Source organism: Medicago sativa, chromosome 7 (genome assembly GCF_051527215.1).
Source record: "Medicago sativa cultivar Bolivia chromosome 7, Bolivia_mono, whole genome shotgun sequence".
Classification (NCBI taxonomy): Eukaryota; Viridiplantae; Streptophyta; class Magnoliopsida; order Fabales; family Fabaceae; genus Medicago; species Medicago sativa.
Genome location: NC_140755.1, coordinates 33,995,047 through 34,018,561, shown reverse-complemented (window position 1 = coordinate 34,018,561; position 23,515 = coordinate 33,995,047). Strand labels below are relative to the sequence as shown.

The following is a 23,515-nucleotide window of genomic DNA, read 5'->3' as shown; positions in this document are numbered from 1 at the left end:
GAATCGTACTTGGACAATTACCTACAAAACAACTTAAAACAAAGAAAAACAAAACAAAAGCAATTAAATGCGTGGGTTGCCTCCCACGAAGCGCTCTTTTAGTGTCATTAGCTTGACGGTCAATAGGTTTCTCTATCCTATACCCAATCTTTCACGAAGGGACAATGGCAGCAAACTGACACTATCTCCTAAGTCACACATGGCTCTTTCTATTTTCTTTGATCCTATGACACATGGTATGGAATAACGCTCTGGATCCTTAAGTTTAGACGGCAACTTATTTTGAATTATTTCAATTAGTTTCCTAAACTGCTCATCTAACTTAGACTCATCAAACCCTTGTGGTAGAGGAGTGTTTGGATTATAAGGTGATAGAATGTTAAGCTTTTCACTCTCTACTACAACTTTCTCACTGTTTGGTTTTTCACTCTCTACCCCAACCTCAATTGTCTTGGTTTCTACAACAGGGTCCTCTAATTTCTTATCATCCCTAAGTGTAATAGAATTTATCGGGCCTTTGTGGTTGGTTTCAGTTTGGCTCGGGAAGACTCCGGAGGGTTGTGGGGAAGAGGTTACTTGTTGGGCTACTTGAGGGATTTGAGCCTCAAGCACTTTGTTGTGAGTAAAAAGAGAACCCACTCTATTGAGAGAGTCATTCAAAATTCCAGCTTTGACTTTAAACTCTTGGTTATGCCTGATGTTATCTAATTCAAAATTTTCTATCAAAAGTTCCAAGTCGGATTTTTGAGGGACTCCTCGGTTGTTTGTAAAACAGGGTGGTGTTGTTTGTTGTCCAAAAAATTTTTGAGGGTCTTGAAAAAAAAATTGACTATTCCTAAACCCTTGGTTAAATTGAGCAGCTTGCTCAGGATTTCTAACAACACTACCTAGTTGACATTCAACTCCGGTATGACCAAATATTCCATAAACTCTTGAAGGAGGTAAAATAGGGGTAGAAGTCCATTGATAGTAGTTTTGAGCCATGCCTGAAATCAAAACCGTTAAAATATAGAAAAAAAGAAATAAATAAATTAAGAGAGAGAGAGAAAGAAAGATATATATATATATATATATTTTTTTATTTAGGAAAGAAATATAAACAAAATATAGAATAAAATAAAATAAAGCAAAAGATTTTTTTTTTAATATATATATAAAATCAAATAAAATAAGGAAAAAGATTTTTTTTTTTTCAGTCTAATCACTATTAAAAAGTTAATCAAATTACAACAACTCCCCGGCAACGGCGCCAAAAACTTGATAAAGCCAAACCGCAAGCGCACGGCCTATCGAAGTGATAGTAGTAAGTAGAGTATCGTTCCGCTAGGGAGTTGGTCAATTTAATTAACTTTTAATGAATGATTAGAGGAGAGAAAGTTGATTAGAAAGGGTTTGATTGCTGAAGGTAAAAACAATAATAATAAAGGGGGCCTTAGGATCATTGGTTCATCTTAATAACTAATCCTTCACTAGACAAAACCTAAACTTCTAATTTCATGGTTTACACACTAATTTCTAAAGACCGGTTTCCCTTAGCCCCTCACCTTTCCGATGAAAGTCCGGTGAGAGTTTACTTCTAGCAACCAAGCCTATTTCACTGACATGATTACTAGAAGATGCATAGAGGATTGAAACTACTCTTTGTCTCAATAGTTGCAAAGACTATTTCACTGTTTTGCAACTATTGTCTAGATTCACTTGTTCCAACATCAAAGCTCCGCTCTCGCTTTATGAATTGATGTTTGGGATGATGGATTAACGATTATCAAACCCTCCGCTTTCGCTTCCACAGTTTGATAATTGTTAATCCACGTTAAGACGGTGAATCTAGATTAGAAATTAGGGTTACATGGAAATTAGGGTTTAGACATGTTTTGTTTAGGATTGAGTCATTAGACTCCCCAATAATCCTAAGACTAAGAAGTCTACTCACTCATGTTCATCGTAGACATGGAGGAAGAAGAGAAAAATACGGTAAAATAAATTGCAAGGAAAGTAAAAGGAAAATAAAGACTTTTATTAAAATAGCAATTGAAATAAACAAAGTAAAGCATCCTTGTTCATGGTGGAGAGTTACTCTATTTATAGCTTTACAATCGACTTAGAAACTAAGCAACTAAAAGGGTAAAACAGTAAAGCTGCAACAGGGTAACTTGGCCTTGAAGAAAAAGCAGCAAAAGTGGCTTCTGGAGGTGGCACGGCCGTGCCACATGTTGGCACTGGCCGTGCCAAGCTTCTGACTTGGTGGGAACATATTTTTGTCCCGTATCTTCGTATTCTTGTGCTGTATTTGCTCCAGTCCTCTTTCTTTTGCTCCAAGACACCTTCCACCATATATTTATTCCTAAAATAAAATAAAACATAATTTGAAGTAAAATATTCTAATATAAAATAAAATGCAATAAAACTAAATCAAATCTAAAATAAAACTAAACTAAATAAGGCAATAATTAATACTATCTATGACTCATCAATACATGCTATGGTCTTGCAAGAACTTAAAAGCATAAAGAAAATTACAAAATACCTAAATTTTTACATACTAAGTATTGCATGAATTTAAATGGCAAGAAGTGGGATGGAGATGGGATGCTTATGTATGAAACCAGTAGATGAAATTGTTAGTAATGTAAGGCATAAAAGAATAGAGATATAGGCAAGTAAAGCTATCATAACAAAAGGTAAGAAAAATTCACATGAAACAAGCAAGAACAATGTGTAATAGACCTAGAATTCATCACCAAGGCAAGGCTTAAATATGACTTGTAATTCTCATGATCCAACATGTTTTCAAGACATGAAATCCAGGGATTAAAATGAGGATCTAAGAGTTATGGTAAGCCTTACATTTTAATGTGAATTTAGACCTATTTACACTATTTATTCACAAACATAACTTGCAAAGCAAGCAATTAACCAACACATGCACATATTCAATACAAACACACATTCAAACAGTAACAAAATTCCACAAGATCATATACCATGAATCACAAACATCCATCAAGAAAAGAAATCAAATCATGCAATTTTCAAAGACTTTTTAATATGAAACTTAAGTAATAGAGCAAGAAATTGTCCTAATATTTTTCATCAAGTTTTTTAGTAACCAAGTAACACAAAAACATCACAAAATTATCAAGAAAATATATGTATATTTCAGGGAATTTTCTAAAACAAATTAGTCATGACAGGGGTGCAATTATCAAAGAAATACTGTGGAAATAGCAAAAAAAACAAGTGACAAACGAAAATCTGCAAAGGAACAGGTCCAGGCCCAAAGGAGAGTGGATCCTGGATCATCCAAACGTACCAGGGACGTTGGATTGATCCAGTTCCTGAAACCCTAGATCAAACGGTGCAAGCACATGGTCCAGGAGTGAACCAGACTGGTTCAGGTGAACCGGTCTGGTTCACACTCCTTTAAATACTTAGGAGGCCGGTCCAATCTCATTCTTCACCTCTCTTTCTCTCTCTTCTCTCAAACCTAGTGAGAGAAGCTCTCACTTCTCTCTAAAATTCCGTCGTCTTCTCCGACGAGCACAACGGTGCAGGTACGGTGGCCCACCGGTGGCGCCGCCGTACCTGAGTGTTTTTCTGAAAATTTTAACACCGTTATGTTCGTCCTTGCCTCCTCTTTATGATTCTAAAACTGATTTTTTGAAACGAGGCTTTGATAGGAGCAGATCTACGTTTGAATCCTTCGGTTTCTAGGTTTTCGAATCTCTTCGTAACTTCTTGAAAAGAAACCCTAATCTACACTTTTTTCTTCACTGATGATGATTATGAGCCTGGATTTATGAAATAAACGGTGAATCTTTGAAGATTTACATTTTTAGGGTTTCGTTTCGAAGTTTTTCGAATCTTTGCAAAGTTCTTCTTCGATTCACCGTTTATTTGTGTTTGTGGATCTTCGTTGAGCTTTTGCGATGAAAAACGAAGGAGTTTTGAGGAATACCTGGTTTTAATTCGGAGATTCGAATAAATGATCCTTGTGAGTGCTTCTGGTAAGTTCTTGAACTGAAAATAAATCAGTTATTCTCTTCTTCTTCTTCACTGATGTGATTCTGCTTCGATTCTCTCTTCTTCTCACCTCCCCGAACTGTGATCGTACGAATTCTTCGAATTCGTGCTTGAATTGCAGTTTCTAAAGTTCGATGATGATGATTCAGTGGTGAATCTCTGAGAACTGTGAAGAAATTGCTTCAATTTGAGCTTAATTGGATTCTGGTAAAGTTAGGGTTTGATGAATGTTCTTCATGTTCTTGGTTATTTCTGGATTTTGATCTAACTGTCAAGAGAGAGAAAGTGGCTACGTGTTTGTATGATGTGGCTTCTGATTATTGATTGATTCTGACACTTGTGATGAGTTGGCTTGTATTTATAGGCCAGCTTGTGATTTCTGATCCAATGAACATACGACACCTGTGCTTGGACTTGAGAAATTCGGCCTTGCTGAGTTTTTGCTTCGGGGACCCCTTTGCAATTTTTGAAAATTTGGGACCAATCTGTAAATTTGAAAAAAAAGGACTGGACTGCAAACTTTTGGACTAAAATCTGGACCTTGAGGACTTCTCTGCAATTTTTAAGAACTTGGGACTAATCTGCAATTATTTAGAAACAAAGGACCAAAATGCACAAGACAAAAGGGACTAAAAAGCAACAAAAAAAAACAGAATTATTAAAAAAGGACCAAAATGAAAATAACTAAAATTGAATTAAAATTGAATTAAAAATGAGTAAAATGGAAAAAACTTAAAGTGAAATGAAATAAAAAACACCAAAAGGACTAAAATGAACCAATTACTTAAATGAGGTACTTCAAAGTAACCTCTCTCTGTCGAAATTTTGTGTGAAATGACTAAAATGCCCCTGGGGACTAAATTGACTCAAAACGTCTCAGATACAATTTTAAAATGGATTTTATCATGAAATTAAAGCAAGAGTTTATTCAAACCAATTGAAAAGACTCAGAGACAATTTTTAGAGATTAAAATGAATTTTAACATAGGAGATGACTAAAATGCCCCTAGGGGCTAAACTGACTCAAAATGACTTCAAATGTGATTTTTTGAAATGGACTTTAACATGAAATTGAAATGAGGATTTATACAAACCAATTGAAAAGACTCAAACAATTTTCAAGGATTAAAATGAGTTTGAATGCAGGAAATGACTAAAATACCCTTTTTCATGAATTTTGCAAATAACATTGAAATAAAATGCAGAGAAAGATGCAATTGATCAAGGACACATTCAAATGACTTGAAATGCAAGAAAACATAGACAAAGTCACAATTGAAAGTATTTTCAAACATAGACAGTAGAAATATGCAAATACAGCGGAGTAAAATATCAGGGTAAACAGTAACAAATAGGCAATCTTTCAAAGGTCCAAATACACATATCAGAGATAGAAAACATCTTGAGAAAATATTTTTAGGTCCAAAATTAGGGTATAACACATATGTGTGGCTTAAAATTGTAATGCCCGTTTGGGTTGTCCAACACATTTGTGTGTTTTTACTGGATTAGGTTTATGTCCCGCAATTTTTTTTTTGTATTTTTTTCCTTTTTTTAATAATATATATGAGCTTTTGACACAAGATTAGAGTATAGTTGAGAAAGCATCTATTCTCTTTCTTTATGTTATTATCCTCTGGCTTTTTTTTAAAAAAAAAAAAAAAAGTGAACTCAATTAAAGGATATATCGGTAATTTTGTGATGTAACTTAGATTTTTTGGGTGTGAGTAGTATCTGTCTTTTTATTTAGGTGCTTGTGGCTGAGGCTGAAAATGAGTCTAAGTCGAGTCGAACGAAAGCACCTATTCTCTTTCTTGGTGTTATTATGCTCTGGCTATATTTTTTAAAAAAAAAAAGTGAACTCAATTAAAGGATATATCAGTGATTTTAGGATGTAACTTAGATTTTTTGGGTGTGAGTAGTATCCGTCTTTTTATTTAGGTGCTTGTGGCTGAAGCTGAAAATGAGTCAAGTCGAGTCGAACTCGTCTGAGTTCGATTCAACTCGATAAGAATTGGTCCAGCTTGAAACTTGGTTCGAGTTCGACACAAACTCTATTTTAAGCTCAAGTTTGGCTCGTTTAAAGTTCACGAACAGTTCGGTTCGATTCTGCTAATACCAAAAATAAATATTTGGTTGAAAACCTGATTATATGTTCGGCAGGTTGGATGAGTTATTTCGACATGCTGCAAAGTGCAAAGGGATTTCGACCAAGAGCATACAGACTTCGACATACCGCAATTTCGACCAAGTGTTTTGATGTGTTGCATGCATAAGTTTTCGACCAAAGATAAGGAGAAATAATCTGAAGTTATAATTGGAGTGCAATAAGACAAAGTGGAGCATGGCAACAAACAAGGTTGAAGTGCATCGAAGTTATTCTAGTGTTTTAAGAAGTTATTTCTACTTTTAATTTAGACTGTAGGATTTAGTGGTAGTTTTTCCTACAAGGTCTATATATATCAGTTTGTAATAAGAACAAAAGGTTAGATCCTATTTTCTGAAAGCCTTGTAACACCCACGCCGAGTTGGCAGACGGGTTTAGGGGCAGAAAGAGATGGATTCCAATCACCCTTTACATTCTCTGCAATTTAATATTTTTCTTTTTCTTTTAAAATTTGCATTTCTTTTCATCTTTCTTTATTTTTATTTCTTTTGAATATGCTCGCGTTTTTCTACTGTATTGTCATGAGACAACTTGTTATTAAAAGATGTTGGATGCAATTCTAACATTAATAAGAAAAATAACTTTGTTCTTAAAGAATGCATGAAATGATATCAATAATCGTGAGACTTGAACAAACACTATAAAAAAATATTTATCCAGTCCTAAAGCGTTGATAAATAATAAAGTTTATTTTACCAAAATCAGTGTAAACAGATTCATTAGGTTCAGTTCGTAAAAAAGAGTTAATGTCTTTTGTTCAATACAAATGAAGCATAACATTAACATCTACCATGGTAGGACACATTAAGTTATCAATGAGCCACACAAGAGTTAACTGCAATATTTTCTGTTTACGCATCAAATAAGTCATAAGTGTGATGAAATAATAATTTTTGGAATATAACGTTACATTTCAATGAAAGCCTTAAGGAAGGTGTTGTTTTTTCAATGACTTCTATACTAACAGGGACTACAATTGCAATGGGAATCATAAAAAGAAAAATAATGTAAGAAATAAGAAGTAAACAACATTACAAGGCTCCTTAGTCCTTATTGAGAGTGAAACATATGGTATAGTCATGTTATGTGAGTTAGGGGTGTTGGCGGTCTACTTTAGATCGATTTTGAAGCAAAAACTCATCCGATCTAAAGATAAAATTATATGCGGTTCGGTTCGGTTTTGGATGATTAATTTTAAATAATCGATCCGATCCAATCCAATCCAATTTAATGAGGTTTAGTTTGGATCGGTTTTTGGATATCCAAATTACAAATTGTAACTGTTTTTATTAATAATAATCTTATAAAAACATGCTAAAATAATGAGTTTGATACAAAATATAACATATGATTTATAAAAATGATTGATTATCGTTGAAACATATGAAATAGAAACAAAATTGATTAAGGTAAATTCATATGTACTATTAAAACAATTAAAAAGAAAAATAAAAATTGCTTAATATAATATATTACACTTATAAAAATGGACATATATATTAAAATGTATGTATGCGGTTCGGTTCGGTTTTGAAAAATCAATCTAAAATCCGATCTAATCCGATCGGTTTTCATAAAATGATATCCAAACACATCCAATATTATTTGGTTTTGTGCAATTTTTGATTTTTTGGATCAATTTATGGTTTTAATTTGGATTGATTTGAATTTGAACGCATGTGAGTATATGTTGTGGGATTGCCCGATCTATTTTTTCTTCTTAGACTAGAGAGTGTGTTTTTGCATCGTAAACAGCTAGTGAGATAATGGAAATTGCAACCAAAATTAATACAGTAATAATGGAAATTGGAGATGAAAAGGAAAAGAAATTGGAATTTGCAAAGGTAAAAAAGGCATTAATAACGTTAAAGTTCCTCCTTCCTAGGCTTTTTATGAAAAGGAACCGAAACATTTAAAGTCATTTTTTTTTAAATACTTATTTAATTTACTCATTCTCATTATTTTTCTCCTTTTCTCTTTCATTCTTTCACCCTTCTTCTCTGTCCCGTCACCTTCTTCTCTATCATTTTCTTTTTCTCATTTCAAATCACCAAATTTCTTGCATAAGTCATCTAATTTCACATCTAAGTAAAGTTATCTCATAGTACTCTAAGAAAGGAGAATGATACCCATTTCTTGAAAGTTGCTCGTTGAGACTCTTTGAGGTAAAACTTTATGATTCATGAAATTTAGAGAAGATGTCTAGCTTGGATGAGTAGTTAAACTAGTATATATAGTAAAATCTTACATTTTCATGAGTCAATTTCAAACCTTAAGTTTAACAAATTGGGGTTTTGTCTACAACTCTTAACAAATTGGGATTTGAAATTGAGGTTTGATTGCACATATTTTGGCAATAGTTTTGATATGTTCCTGAAATTCGTTGCAGTGATGATCATTTATATTTTTGATATGTTTGTCACGACCCAAAATTCAATATCGTGACCGGCGCACGAACTAGAGCATCCTAGCCCGGCAAGCCTATTGACGACACTCGACAAACTATAATTTAAACAATTTCAAACTGACTTTCACTTAAAATGACATTCACTGAAATTTCGACAGAGCATCCTCTGTATTTTGAACACTTTCCAAGATATGAATCATGTATATATACATGTATTATCACCAGAATCTCAAAGTGACATAACTAGATGTTTGTACATCTCAAAACAAAACATTTCTAGACTACCAATAGCTGCAGATACATCGACCATTCAGTTTATTCATATAGGAGACCTACCAAAAGAATGACATTGATAGATCTTTAACTCTGCTACGAGCTTTCTACGCACTTGAGTTTGAATCTGAAAAAAAAATGTAAGAAGAAGGAGTAAGTCACAAAGACTTAGTGAGGAGACAACAATCACCACCAACTAGAAGGGAAACACACATGGGCACAAGTAATTAAGTTTCTCAAAATCAAATGTTCATTTACAAAACTAGTAACCGTATAAAATTCTATTAATCCAAAATCAAATAGGAATATTTCTGAATCCAATGTCGCCGACATGACAAATATGTTGCTCTTAGCTTGTTTAACCAAAAGGTAATAAAATGAATTAAATTATTAGGGAAATTTTATAACACATTTTAAACTGTGAGTTTATCCTTCTAGTATAACCTTACTACAAGCCATCAAATATCTAACATTTAGAAGCAACATGAATATATCATTGTACATGAAAATCAATATCATGAATTAGAATATTTCTAATCTCAAGGTTGTAAATGGGTGAAAATAAGATTACAAGCCTTTAGAAAATATATCGCCGAAAATCATATAAAAGCCTTTAAAAACATATTGTCGAAAATCTTGATAAAAGTCTTTAAAGAAAATATAGAAAACTCCATTTAGTAAAAATAATCAAAATGGGTGAATCGAGAACTAGCTCCATCTCGTTGATAGCCCTCTCCTCCTAATGGTGGCCTTTCCATAGGGGCGGCTCCATCTAACGGATAGCTCTTTTCTCTCGACTCAAAACAAAGTGTAAAACATCTTCAATTAGGTAGTTTACCTCTCATTGATAGCCCTCTCCTCCTAATGGCGGCCTTTCCATAGGGGCGGCTCCATCTAACGGAGTAACTCTACCTAATTGAAATCACATACTAGGTGCACCTAGGTCGTCGTCACTAAAACCATAATTTTCAAAACAACTTCTCAAAACGTCTCACAAACCATATTTTTCAACGTATCGGATCAAAATATGTACCATCAAAACTCTACCACTTGTAGTCATAAGTAAATCCAAATCAAATACACATCGAGTACATATTAATACCAAAATCTTCGAAAAAAAAAAACACAATTTCGAAACCATGCTTTAGAACATATCAAAACTAGTTTTTAGGAACATATCGAAACTAGTGCACAAAATATATGCAATCAAATCTCCATTTAACTCCAAAACTTTATAAATCATAAGTAGCGTCAAAGTGAGTATATTTTAATATCGAAAATTCCCAAAAACATATCTCTCAAAACCGTATTTCTCCATATCTCAAAACTCATGTCATAGTATATGCAATCAAAACTCTATTTTCAAATCATTTGCTCAATAAGTCATGGATAAATCCAAATAGAGACCATAATAATATCGATGACTTTAAACATAAGTATCAATGAGAGGAAAAATGTTCAAAGGGTGTGTTCCCCATTTTTGTAAACACTTTAACATATAAAATCATAAAAATATCAATAATAATTATAATGAAATAAGTGATAATGATCGTCATCAACTCACAGTTATAACGAATCAACTAGCGTGTTCTCCTAGCACTCCTGGAGAAGCATTCGAAGCATCCAGTGTCATATCTGAGCATCAATAATATTTTCTCATTAATTAGAAACCCATTCTATGACTTTAGTAACCATAGATAACCATAAAATCCTCTAACACATACTATCGTCTTAAAAATTAATTTCGAACTCACTAATCATGCCTAAATATGCACTAATTGAAATGTAAGTTGATAAATATACCTCAAAAAGTCTCAATATGAGCAATCACTAACAGTGGGTACCCTTCTCTTTCCTTAGAACATTAACCCCCAATTTGTTAGACTTAGGGTTTGAGATAGACTCATGAAAATCTAAGATTTCACTATCTATACTAGTTCACTACTCATCTAAGCTAGATATCAATTCTAAATTTCATGATTAATAAAGTTTTACCTCCAAAATCACCAAAGATAACACTTGCCATGAGTGTGTATTCTTCTCCTTTCTTAGAGCAAAAATCTTAACTCACAATCCTATCCAAGAGTACTTGTGGAACTAACTAAGATAATCTTGCGTAGGTTTGTCTCATTAGTTTTTTTTTTTTTTTCACTTGAATTGATAAGAAGATGGGGAATATGAGAAATTGAGGAAGAAGGGTCTAGAACAGAGGAGAACGAGAAAGATAAGGAAAAAGTAGAAAGAAATAAACAAAAGAAGGTTAGGTGGGTTATGTTTGTTTTTGTTTTTCCTTATCGGGTCCAATTAGTTTATATTTATTTAATTTTTTTGTTCTTTCCAATTTTATAAAACAGTGTGTTACATTCTTCCCCCCTTAAAAAAATTCGTCCTCGAATTTACACTAATAACCTTGATTTCAAATAAGTGTGAGTACTTTGCAAGCATGACTTATTCAAATACCTACTTGTTTCTTCACCGGACTATCCTTACTATAGAACTTTTATCGGAACAATATCCTTTGAGTATTAACATATTACTTCCTTATCTATCATAGCAATCAAATGATTGATGCAAGATAAATTCTCGTCTAACTGCGCACCTTCATAAAGGTACTTTTGAAGCATAGATGTATGAAAGACATGACGAACTCTCCGATGGAAGTACCAAATGATAAGCTACAAGTTTGACTTTCCAATTTCAAACTCTCGATGTCTAACTAGCTAGTCCCTTGTTGCCAAATCATAAAACACTCCACATTACTGAAACACGTAAGAATACCTCTTGTCCCACCGTCCTCTAAGGGATGGCGCCTCTAGTTAGAATAAGAGCTTTCCTACTCTAAGTTGTTACTAAACAAAATAGATCAATTCGACCTTTTCAATGGAACTTTTAATCAACTATAGACTCACTGGTTCAAACTCTCCAATTTCAACCCATCCTATTGACGGCATATATCACCTATCATACAATGCCTCAAAAGGTGCCACCTGGCTACTGAATTGGTAGCTATTTCTATGCAAATTCCATCATAGACAAACGTAGGCCCTACTCTCTCCAATAACCAGACCACAAACACAAAACATATTCTCTATGATTTGTATAACTTTCCTAGATTGACCATCTGTCTTAGGATGAAAGTTGTAGTGAGGTTCACTCGGGTATCAAATTCATATTCGAAAGACTTTCAAAACGTACCAGTGAATCGAGCCTTATAATCACATGTAGTAGAGATCGGCACACCAAATACTTAGAGATAATTATTTTATTTTATTTTACATCCTCATTCATCCTTTCCCATCAATAAAATCTTCGTAAGCCTTTGTATATCTTATTAGAACCTAATATATAACAAGAATAATTATCCTCCTAAAATATTTTTCTCCTTAATTTAGTGAACACACAATCAAGGCTTCAACCACAAAACACCCTCAAAATTAACTAAGAAACTTATAACTTTATCGCTCCACACATTATATACCACCTATACCAAGTCTAAATCAAATAAGAAGTTTGTAACTTTACTATTCCTCCCATTATCTATCAACTTTACCCAGTCTAAATCTTAACCAAGTCTCCCTGACAATGTAAACTATGGCGGAACAAATTTATACATGACCAATAATGCCATTGAATGATCAAACTAAAATTGAATCCCACTTCCAACAAGTTTTTTTTTTTTTTTTTTTGCAACCCTTTAGTTATAGCTCCATTCATTTTGTCTAAATCAGTAAGCCTACCAATGTACTTCCTACTCAAAACATTTACAACAACATTTGACTTTCCAAGGTGATACAAGTATTTGCAATCGAAGTCTTTAAGAGACTTCATCTACCTTATTTCTCTTAAATTTAAGTAATACTAAGACCTTTGTGGTTGTTACAAATCTACGAAAGTCCTTTCATATAGATAATGCCTTTCTTTACTCTTGGAATACACAAGAATGTCATCACTGAACAATATCACCCATCAGTCTAAGAAATGTTGGAAAAATCCAATTCATGAAATCCATAAAAGACGTTGGTGCATTTGTAAGTCTTAAGGGTATAACCAGAATTTTACAATGCTCGTAGCACGTGCGAAAAGTTGTCTTTGATATATGTTCACTCTTAATATCCAACTAGTGACAGCCCTACTTCAATAAATCTTGGAAAACACTAAGCTTCTCGAAGTTAGTCGAACAAATAAATGCATGGTAAATAATATTTATTCCTAACTATCACCTTATTCACTTGTCTATAAACTACACACAGTCACACAGATCTATCTTCCTTACTTATAATAAATTCCATTAATCCTCAAGGAAACGAACTTAGGTCAATAAATCCCTTATTGAAAAGGTCTTGTGGTCAGTTCCTAAACAATGTAAGTTATTCTATGTCATTCGATAAAGAGGTATGGATGTGGGTTGAGTGGTAAGAACCAAGTCTATAGGGAATCTAATCTCACTATCAAGTAAAAAATCAGGACAGCATCAGGAACCTAAATGTTTTTAGAACTTTTTATAATTCTTCACTCACTTGTGTATCCATAATCAAAGCCAATTATTCTTGACAACCTCTTTGCAATAACTTGTTAGCTCCTAAACCCATGGTTACATTATATGCTACCCAACCAGGTATTTCCTCAAAAGTAGAAAAGCGATTACCCAATATCTCAACTCCCGCAACCAATTCTCACTCAAAATCCAATAAATATGTACTAACACGACTATGTTAATGAATGACTAGATAATAGTTGTGTCGTAGCTACCAAGGATGATCCCTCCTAATATAACATACTTAACCACATTGATATCATACCTTTTCATCTTTGAAACAAAATATTTCCAGAGTCGAATCAACTATTGTAGAATCAAAAGTACTCTAAGGAAAAGCGAATTAACTATATGACCCATGATCTAATCAACGACTTTGCAATGTGCCCTAAAGTTTGTCTACAAGAACAATACATTTGTGATATTTATATTTGTTGTTCCTAATAATCAAATACAACTTCATCGCCACGTTAAGAATAATCATTATATAATCAATCAACTTGTTTCTTATGAGAATCCAGTTTACTACCTCCCTTAAGATTTTGTTCCTAAATCTGAATTGTCAAGTTCGAAACCTCCGCAAAGTAACACAATTAGATCTAACAGCAAATCCAATTAAGTATTTCCTTAGTCTTCTATTGAACCACTTGAAATGCATCTCTTCTATAATAGGGGGAGGAAGATAACTTGAAGCTCTGTAAAATGGGATTTTTATTCTAAAATTGACATATCCTCAATTTATTTCGATCTTTCATACTTGTGAGTTAATCCATCTCCAACACTTCTATAGAAGAAAATGAGTCGTAAACAATCAAGTGGTCTCACTTTATTCCAACACAGTGAACCTCATTGTTTTACACATTTAAGTGTATCTAACCTATCATATAACACACCTTTCAACTTAAATTATATCAACTCCCCCATCCTTATATCTAAGAATCAGAATCCTAATGCCCTTTGTAACCTCTCTAGATTGTTAATGAATTTTGTAGATCCTCACTCAAACCTGAATAGCTTCTTGTTGACGGAAAACATTTCTCTGCTCTTGATTACCATGTTGTTATTGTCCAACAACAACAACCTCCAACAACTTGTTACACAAGCCAACAATAATCTCTATCATCATTTGATTTCTTCGTATTTCTCTAGGAACCTCAACATAACTACTACTACAACTCAATCACGTTTGTCAACGTAAATGCTACGTTCTTTATCATTTTTTTTATTATTTATTATTATTATTATTTATTTTAAGTCAACCATGAGAACAGCCCGAATGACAACCTATTTGACTAAGGTTTTACGGTTCGGCTTTAAATTCGCAAGGAACCAATTTCCATTCTAGTGGAGATCTTGTTAATGGGTGACACCCTCTCTAAATGAAACAAAAATGACCGAATATAGGAAAAGAAGACAAACAAAGTAAGACAATTCAATGACCCAAAAGAAATAATAAGATCGGACCACAAATGACACCACCATAGAATGCAAATAGATTTTTGCAAGTAAACGGTGCCGCGGTTCACAATTTACTAGCAAGAATCTATTTTCATTCTATGTCTACAGCTATTAGGACCTACAACCGAGCTCTGATACCAACTTTGTCACGACCCAAAATTCAATATCGTGACCGGCGCACGAACTAGAGCATCCTAGCCCGGCAAGCCTATTGACGACACTCGACAAACTATAATTTAAACAATTTCAAACTGACTTTCACTTAAAATGACATTCACTGAAATTTCGACAGAGCATCCTCTGTATTTTGAACACTTTCCAAGATATGAATCATGTATATATACATGTATTATCACCAGAATCTCAAAGTGACATAACTAGATGTTTGTACATCTCAAAACAAAACATTTCTAGACTACCAATAGCTGCAGATACATCGACCATTCAGTTTATTCATATAGGAGACCTACCAAAAGAATGACATTGATAGATCTTTAACTCTGCTACGAGCTTTCTACGCACTTGAGTTTGAATCTGAAAAAAAAATGTAAGAAGAAGGAGTAAGTCACAAAGACTTAGTGAGGAGACAACAATCACCACCAACTAGAAGGGAAACACACATGGGCACAAGTAATTAAGTTTCTCAAAATCAAATGTTCATTTACAAAACTAGTAACCGTATAAAATTCTATTAATCCAAAATCAAATAGGAATATTTCTGAATCCAATGTCGCCGACATGACAAATATGTTGCTCTTAGCTTGTTTAACCAAAAGGTAATAAAATGAATTAAATTATTAGGGAAATTTTATAACACATTTTAAACTGTGAGTTTATCCTTCTAGTATAACCTTACTACAAGCCATCAAATATCTAACATTTAGAAGCAACATGAATATATCATTGTACATGAAAATCAATATCATGAATTAGAATATTTCTAATCTCAAGGTTGTAAATGGGTGAAAATAAGATTACAAGCCTTTAGAAAATATATCGCCGAAAATCATATAAAAGCCTTTAAAAACATATTGTCGAAAATCTTGATAAAAGTTTTTAAAGAAAATATAGAAAACTCCATTTAGTAAAAATAATCAAAATGGGTGAATCGAGAACTAGCTCCATCTCGTTGATAGCCCTCTCCTCCTAATGGTGGCCTTTCCATAGGGGCGGCTCCATCTAACGGATAGCTCTTTTCTCTCGACTCAAAACAAAGTGTAAAACATCTTCAATTAGGTAGTTTACCTCTCATTGATAGCCCTCTCCTCCTAATGGCGGCCTTTCCATAGGGGCGGCTCCATCTAACGGAGTAACTCTACCTAATTGAAATCACATACTAGGTGCACCTAGGTCGTCGTCACTAAAACCATAATTTTCAAAACAACTTCTCAAAACGTCTCACAAACCATATTTTTCAACGTATCGGATCAAAATATGTACCATCAAAACTCTACCACTTGTAGTCATAAGTAAATCCAAATCAAATACACATCGAGTACATATTAATACCAAAATCTTCGAAAAAAAAAAACACAATTTCGAAACCATGCTTTAGAACATATCAAAACTAGTTTTTAGGAACATATCGAAACTAGTGCACAAAATATATGCAATCAAATCTCCATTTAACTCCAAAACTTTATAAATCATAAGTAGCGTCAAAGTGAGTATATTTTAATATCGAAAATTCCCAAAAACATATCTCTCAAAACCGTATTTCTCCATATCTCAAAACTCATGTCATAGTATATGCAATCAAAACTCTATTTTCAAATCATTTGCTCAATAAGTCATGGATAAATCCAAATAGAGACCATAATAATATCGATGACTTTAAACATAAGTATCAATGAGAGGAAAAATGTTCAAAGGGTGTGTTCCCCATTTTTGTAAACACTTTAACATATAAAATCATAAAAATATCAATAATAATTATAATGAAATAAGTGATAATGATCGTCATCAACTCACAGTTATAACGAATCAACTAGCGTGTTCTCCTAGCACTCCTGGAGAAGCATTCGAAGCATCCAGTGTCATATCTGAGCATCAATAATATTTTCTCATTAATTAGAAACCCATTCTATGACTTTAGTAACCATAGATAACCATAAAATCCTCTAACACATACTATCGTCTTAAAAATTAATTTCGAACTCACTAATCATGCCTAAATATGCACTAATTGAAATGTAAGTTGATAAATATACCTCAAAAAGTCTCAATATGAGCAATCACTAACAGTGGGTACCCTTCTCTTTCCTTAGAACATTAACCCCCAATTTGTTAGACTTAGGGTTTGAGATAGACTCATGAAAATCTAAGATTTCACTATCTATACTAGTTCACTACTCATCTAAGCTAGATATCAATTCTAAATTTCATGATTAATAAAGTTTTACCTCCAAAATCACCAAAGATAACACTTGCCATGAGTGTGTATTCTTCTCCTTTCTTAGAGCAAAAATCTTAACTCACAATCCTATCCAAGAGTACTTGTGGAACTAACTAAGATAATCTTGCGTAGGTTTGTCTCATTAGTTTTTTTTTTTTTTTTCACTTGAATTGATAAGAAGATGGGGAATATGAGAAATTGAGGAAGAAGGGTCTAGAACAGAGGAGAACGAGAAAGATAAGGAAAAAGTAGAAAGAAATAAACAAAAGAAGGTTAGGTGGGTTATGTTTGTTTTTGTTTTTCCTTATCGGGTCCAATTAGTTTATATTTATTTAATTTTTTTGTTCTTTCCAATTTTATAAAACAGTGTGTTACAATGTTCCTGAAACTAATTTTGACTGGTTTTGATATGTTGTAAAGCATGATTTTGAGATGTGTTTTTCGAAGATTTTGATATCAATATGTACTCGATTTGGATTGGATTTGAAATTGGATTTACTTATAATTATAAGTAGTAGATTTTCAATTTAGTTTTCATGGTACATATTTTGATATAAGTTTCGATGTGCTGTGAAATATGGTTTTAAAGACGTTTTGAGAATCACAATGGTTATGACGACGACCTAGGTGTCCCTAGTTATATGATGATTTCAATTAAAGAGGATTACCTGTTAGATGAAGTCACTCCTATAGAAAAGGCCATCATTAGGAGGAGAGGACAATCAACGAGATGTAGACTCCCTAATTGAGAGATTTGTTATGTTTTCTGAGTCGAGAGGAAAGAGCTATCCGTTAGATGGAGCTACCACTGGGAGGCCACTCTTAAGAGGAAAGAGATATCAACGAAATTGAGCTAATTTTCGGTTTTATCATCGTAATTCATTTTTATTATTGCTGGATTTCTATACTTTCTTTAAAGTTGATTATTTTGATCTTATTAGATTGTATCTGATTTCAATATCCTCTTTGAAGTTGATTATTTTGATTTCTTTTAATTATAATCAATTTTTATATTTTCTTTAAAGTTTTTGACTTGGTTTTCACCTCTTTACAATATTGAGAGTTTGAAATGGTCTTTTTTTTGATTGGATAAATTTCCTAATTTGTGAATTTCATGTGTACAATTGATTATGGATTAATTGTATTTTTATTTGGTTACTAGCTTTGTAAGTTGAAATTAGATTTGAGAAAAATATCTAATCGTGCCCTTGAGTGTGTTTTCCTTTTAGTTGGTGGTGGTGGTTGTTGTCTTCTCACTAAGTCCTTCGGATTTACTCCTTCATCTTCAATTTTTTGTTTTCAAATTCAAAAGCAGCTGAGTAGCAAGCTGCTAACAAACTCAGTCCCTGCATTGTTCCTCTTTTGGTAGGCTTCCTTTCGTGGGAGACTATTTTATTTATGTTTATGTTGAGTCGGTATATCTGCAGCTATTTGGAACTATAGAATGTTTTGTTTATAATTGTATTACATATCTAGTTGTATCACTTTGAAATTCTGGCCGGTGATAATACACTACTAAAAAAACAAAAATTAGTGAGAGAAATTTTGTGAGGGAAAATGTGAAATCCCTCTCTAATTCCGTCACTAAATTTTGCGACCAAGAAATTTGTGAGGAATTTTATTTTTTCCGTCACGAATTTCCCTCCCTAATTTTGCTTTTTCTAGTAGTGTTTATGAACAAGATTTACATCTTAGAAATGTTGAAAATACAAAGCTTACTCTTTCGATATTTCAGTAAACATGATTTTGAATCCAAAGTTAGTTTATAAATTGTTTATTTATTATTTGGTCAGCAGGCTTTCCAAACTATGAGGTATTAGTTCGTGCACCAGTCACGATTATATATTTTTTAGGTTGTCACAGTATATTGGTAGTTAGTATTTGTTATTCGGGAGTAGTTATCCTTTAGTAGCAGATTTAAATAGTTGAACATGTAAAAGAATGGGTAAGTAATTATTCAGAGATAATTCTAATCTTCCTCACTATTCTTATGACGCATGTCCCTTCTCTAATTGGGACAATTTTACTATTCTAATTAAGAGAGCTATTCCTTCTTGAATTCGAAAAATTATCGCCCTTATTAATCATATTCTTTCAGTTTGCTTACCTTTGTTGTACTGCAATTTCAGGTAACAGTCTGATTTTCAATGGCGGCGGAGGAGGAGGATATAATAAGCACTTTGCCAGACGAAATCCTGTGTCACATTCTCTCTTTTCTCCAAACCAATCAATCTGTTGCCACTAGCATTCTTTCCAAGAGCTGGAAGAATCTCTGCCTCTCAGTTCCTGTTCTCAACATTATAGTGAGAGACCAAAACACCTTTGTTGGCTTTATCGACTTTGTGTACTCCATTTTCCTCTCCCGAGATTCCGCACTTCCCATTAAGACTTTCCACCTTGATTTTGAATATGATAATGATATGCTCAATCCTCCCCGCCCCATGGACACTATCACTAAATGGGTAAACATTCTAGTACAACGCAATGTTGAATACCTTAATCTTTCAGTGGAACTACCAATGCCCAAATTGCCCACCTCTATTCTCACCTGCAGAACCCTTGTGGTTCTCAAGCTTTTTGGTTTCAGTGTGTTGGAGGGTATTTCTCCTGTTTTACTTCCATCTCTTAAAACCCTTCATTTGAGGAATATTTATTTCCCTAAACTTCGGGATTTTATGTTGTTTCTAATTGGATGCCCAATTCTTGAGGATTTATGCACATTATATGTGGTGTTTGATTCCGATGAGTCTCTTACCTGTGATGAGTGGAAGAGTTTTTACTTAAGTAACTTGACCCGAGCCGATATTGATTGCTTCCTATGTCATTTTCCATTGAAATCAGTTCATAATGTACCTTCGCTGCGCTTAGAAATCGACCAGGTTTGATTACAATACTTTCTAATGGAATCAATATGTGATAATCTATACTTAATTTTACCCTGATGTTTGACAATTTGTCTTTCTAAATATTATAGGAGAATTCCCCTATTGATTCCATCCCTACTTTTCATAACTTGACCCAGTTGGAGTTAATTTGTGTTTCTCTCCATCATAGCTGGAAGTTCTTAATACAAGTTCTCAATCACTGCCCCATGCTTCAAAAGCTTCTCCTTGATGAGGTTTGTTAAAAATCATATCTGATTTATCTTTTCATAGCACACTTTTAGAATTTTGCTTCGACCAAATCTAGCTTCTATCCATTATGTTTTATTTTATGTGCATTATTGACAGGTCAAGCATGATGAGAATGAGGGCATTATTGACAGAGAAAATTCGGTGGACCCAAAATTTGTTCCGCAATGCCTTTCATTACACCTAAGAACTTGCAAATTTTTTAGTTTCTCAGGCCGACGGGGTCAAATTATGCTAGCAAGGTATATTTTGAAGAATGCAGAAGTTTTACAGACAATGACAATCTGGAACAGTGGACAATCCAAAATAGAAAGACATTTGTCCTCAAGTCCAAAGGCCTCTGCATCGTGTAAACTTATATTTTATCTTGTTCCATGTAAGTAGTAGTTACATTATCGTTTATTTCATTTCATTTACATCTACCATGCACCTGCTAGAATTTGATGGTCATAAACTTTGTCCTGGTGCACAACTTGAGGGCAACGGGGTCTTTAAATGATCCATGTACACTAATTTCAGATTTGATGCATAACCATAGGGTATGAGGGTGCAATCGTAATTTCTGATTTGATGCATAACCATAGGGTATGATGGACAAAACATAAACAAAGTAGTTGTATTTTCACAGAAATCCTTATTTATCAGTATTTTCAAAGAAATCCTAAATCATCTTTTTGAAGACTCTGTTCAAGACATTATGGGATTGTTTGATCCATATAGTTGACCTTGACTATTACATGTTATTATCATATATCTGTGCTGGCTAGTGTTTTTGTTTCTCTTGAATGCAGAACTTTTACTTGCGTTGTGATAATATAGAGGCAAGACTGCTTTCACTTGCAGGTTTTGAATGTTATTCTCTATTTATACCATTTTGTGGATGTATTGATAAAACAGGTCTCTTTAGCTGATAATGCATAAAATAGACTATCATGAACGATAAAATGCTTATATGATACAATTGGTTTCTTTTCAATATTGACCAACAACTGACAGACCCAACTTGTGTTGGTTTAGAACACTAGTTACTTGCTATACAATTGAAAATAGTTTATTTAGATGAAAATATTTTCAAATCCCATTACAGACTTTCAATATGCTACAAGATGATGTTTTGACGAATTCAATTCTTAAATTGATATAAATCAAACAAGTTCAATATTATTACTAATTCTTAAATTAGATACGGTGGAATGAAATACAATTTTAGGATCTAATAAGAGAGGCACACTTCATGTAGACCACAGAATTACTTTACATTTTTGGTTGGTTTTTGCTATTTTTGAATAACCTGTGTTTTCTGCTTTAATTTTGTGCATGTATGATACTAATTTTGTTATGGATTTGGCTCGAATGTTTATGAATTGTATAGAACTATGTTAGCCCCAACTAAGATGCTTGAGCTAATACTACAAAAGTATTTTCTTAGTTTAATTTCCTTATCTCATGTTTTGTAAACACATAGATCATACCTTTTTCCTTGAGTTACATGACTCAAATCATTATGGTTCTTGACGTAATAAAGAACACCATGGAAGAAATTTGTGTTAGGTTTTTACCTCACTTTTTTTTTTTTATTGATTTCAGATAACAGAGAAAACTGATGATGACATGATGTGAATTTCAAAGGGAAGGCTGATTTCATCTGGTGTGTTGACTCATAGCACTACTAGAAATAAGATATTTAGCAGCGACTTTTTCTCAACGACAATCAATTTGTTGTCAATAATATGCCTATAGCAACGACTTATTTAAGTCGTTGTATTAAGTTGTTTTTTTCACAGCAATTTCGTTATCGCTGGGAAAAATGACTTATTCCAACAACAATTATTATCGTTGGAAATAATACAATTTTTTGATATGCATATAGCAACGACTTATTTAAGTCGTTGTAATAAGTTAATTTTTGTCACAACAATTTTGTTATCGCTGCGAAAAATGACTTATCCCAACAAAAAATATTATTGTTGGAAATAATACAATTTTTTAATATGCATACAACAACGACTTGTTTAAGTCGTCGTAATAAGTTTTGTTTTTCCTAAAATAAGTATTTTTTTTTTCACAACAATTTCGCTATTGCTGGAAAAAATAACTTATCCCAACAACAATTATTATTGTTGGAAATAATATAATTTTGTAAAGTCTATTAAGTTTATCCGAATTTGTAGACTTTTTTAATTTTTTTTAGGAATCCAAGTTTGTAGACTTGTTCATTGCCACTTAGTTTTAAACTGTAATTTTGTTCTATAAAAAAGGATATGGAGGACACGCATTACATATGTTGCAACTAATTAATATTAAAAAAAAAAAAATCAAAGAACACCAAGTATTAGGAAGAAAAGAAAAAAAAACTAAAATTCACCATTTGGCCAACAAACATTGAGAAAAAAAAGTTTCACGTGACATAAAAACAAAAGAAAAAGAACTAAGACTTCTCCCTCTTTCTCTTCTTTCTCGCCAGCCATCTCTAACCCCAACCCTCAACCCATTCATTCACTCAAATTTCTCCATGTCTTTTATTCAAGCTTCTTCTCCACCTAATTGAAGGAATCAAAGGGTAAGTTGAAGGAATTTTTCTATCCCCTTTTCTTCTCTCATGTGGCAGAGTTTTCTTTCTTCCTTTCTTCTTTAAGTGGTCGAGCCACTTCCCTTCCATATCTCTCTCAACTTTTCCCTCAAAATCTCATGATTTTGTGTTGAATTTTTGTTGGATTAACTGAAAATTGCGATGACATGGATCAGTATAGAAGGAATTGGAAAAGGCAAGGAGGTTTTAGAGAAAAAAGTAGAAGTTGGAGGCCTTATTAGACATCAAGAGAAGCTAATTTGAGGTGAGTTCCTTAATTAGGCTTAAATTTCTTAGTTAGGGGATGTAGATTGGATTATGATGAAGAGATATTAGATTGTGTACGATAACTAAAATCTCATGAGCAAATATTAGATTATGTGAATCCTTACATTTGAAGGCTTGAATCAAAAGTAGACAATTATTAGATAATTGGTGATTGGATTATTAATTTAATTTCCTGGACTATATATGTATATATAGTGAGTTGTTGTGTGCTTTTAGAGGGCTGTTTAAAGGGCTGCTGTTTTGGCTTTTGTGGTTCTGTTTTTCTGTTTT

General features: G+C 33.1%; 1 protein-coding gene and 2 long non-coding RNA genes across 3 annotated transcripts; 1 reads left to right on the top strand and 2 right to left on the bottom strand.

Annotated features, from left to right (window-relative positions):
• Window positions 1–8,085: 8,085 nt before the first annotated feature.
• Window positions 8,086–22,052, top strand: LOC146905819 (F-box/FBD/LRR-repeat protein At4g26340-like). Its single transcript, XM_085729739.1, has 5 exons — window positions 8,086–8,355; window positions 19,387–20,136; window positions 20,232–20,375; window positions 20,488–20,764; window positions 21,976–22,052. The coding sequence occupies exons 2-5, from the start codon at window positions 19,405–19,407 to the stop codon at window positions 21,990–21,992; spliced, it is 1,170 nt and encodes a 389-aa protein (XP_085585865.1). The 5' UTR covers window positions 8,086–8,355; window positions 19,387–19,404; the 3' UTR covers window positions 21,993–22,052.
• LOC146905821 (uncharacterized) lies at window positions 8,699–10,742 on the bottom strand. The gene is made up of 3 exons (XR_015020349.1): window positions 10,674–10,742; window positions 10,435–10,505; window positions 8,699–8,997 (listed from the first exon to the last, which is right to left on the bottom strand). It is a non-coding gene; the product is annotated as an uncharacterized LOC146905821 (long non-coding RNA).
• LOC146905820 (uncharacterized) lies at window positions 15,098–17,145 on the bottom strand. The gene is made up of 3 exons (XR_015020348.1): window positions 17,073–17,145; window positions 16,834–16,904; window positions 15,098–15,396 (listed from the first exon to the last, which is right to left on the bottom strand). It is a non-coding gene; the product is annotated as an uncharacterized LOC146905820 (long non-coding RNA).
• Window positions 22,053–23,515: the final 1,463 nt, after the last annotated feature.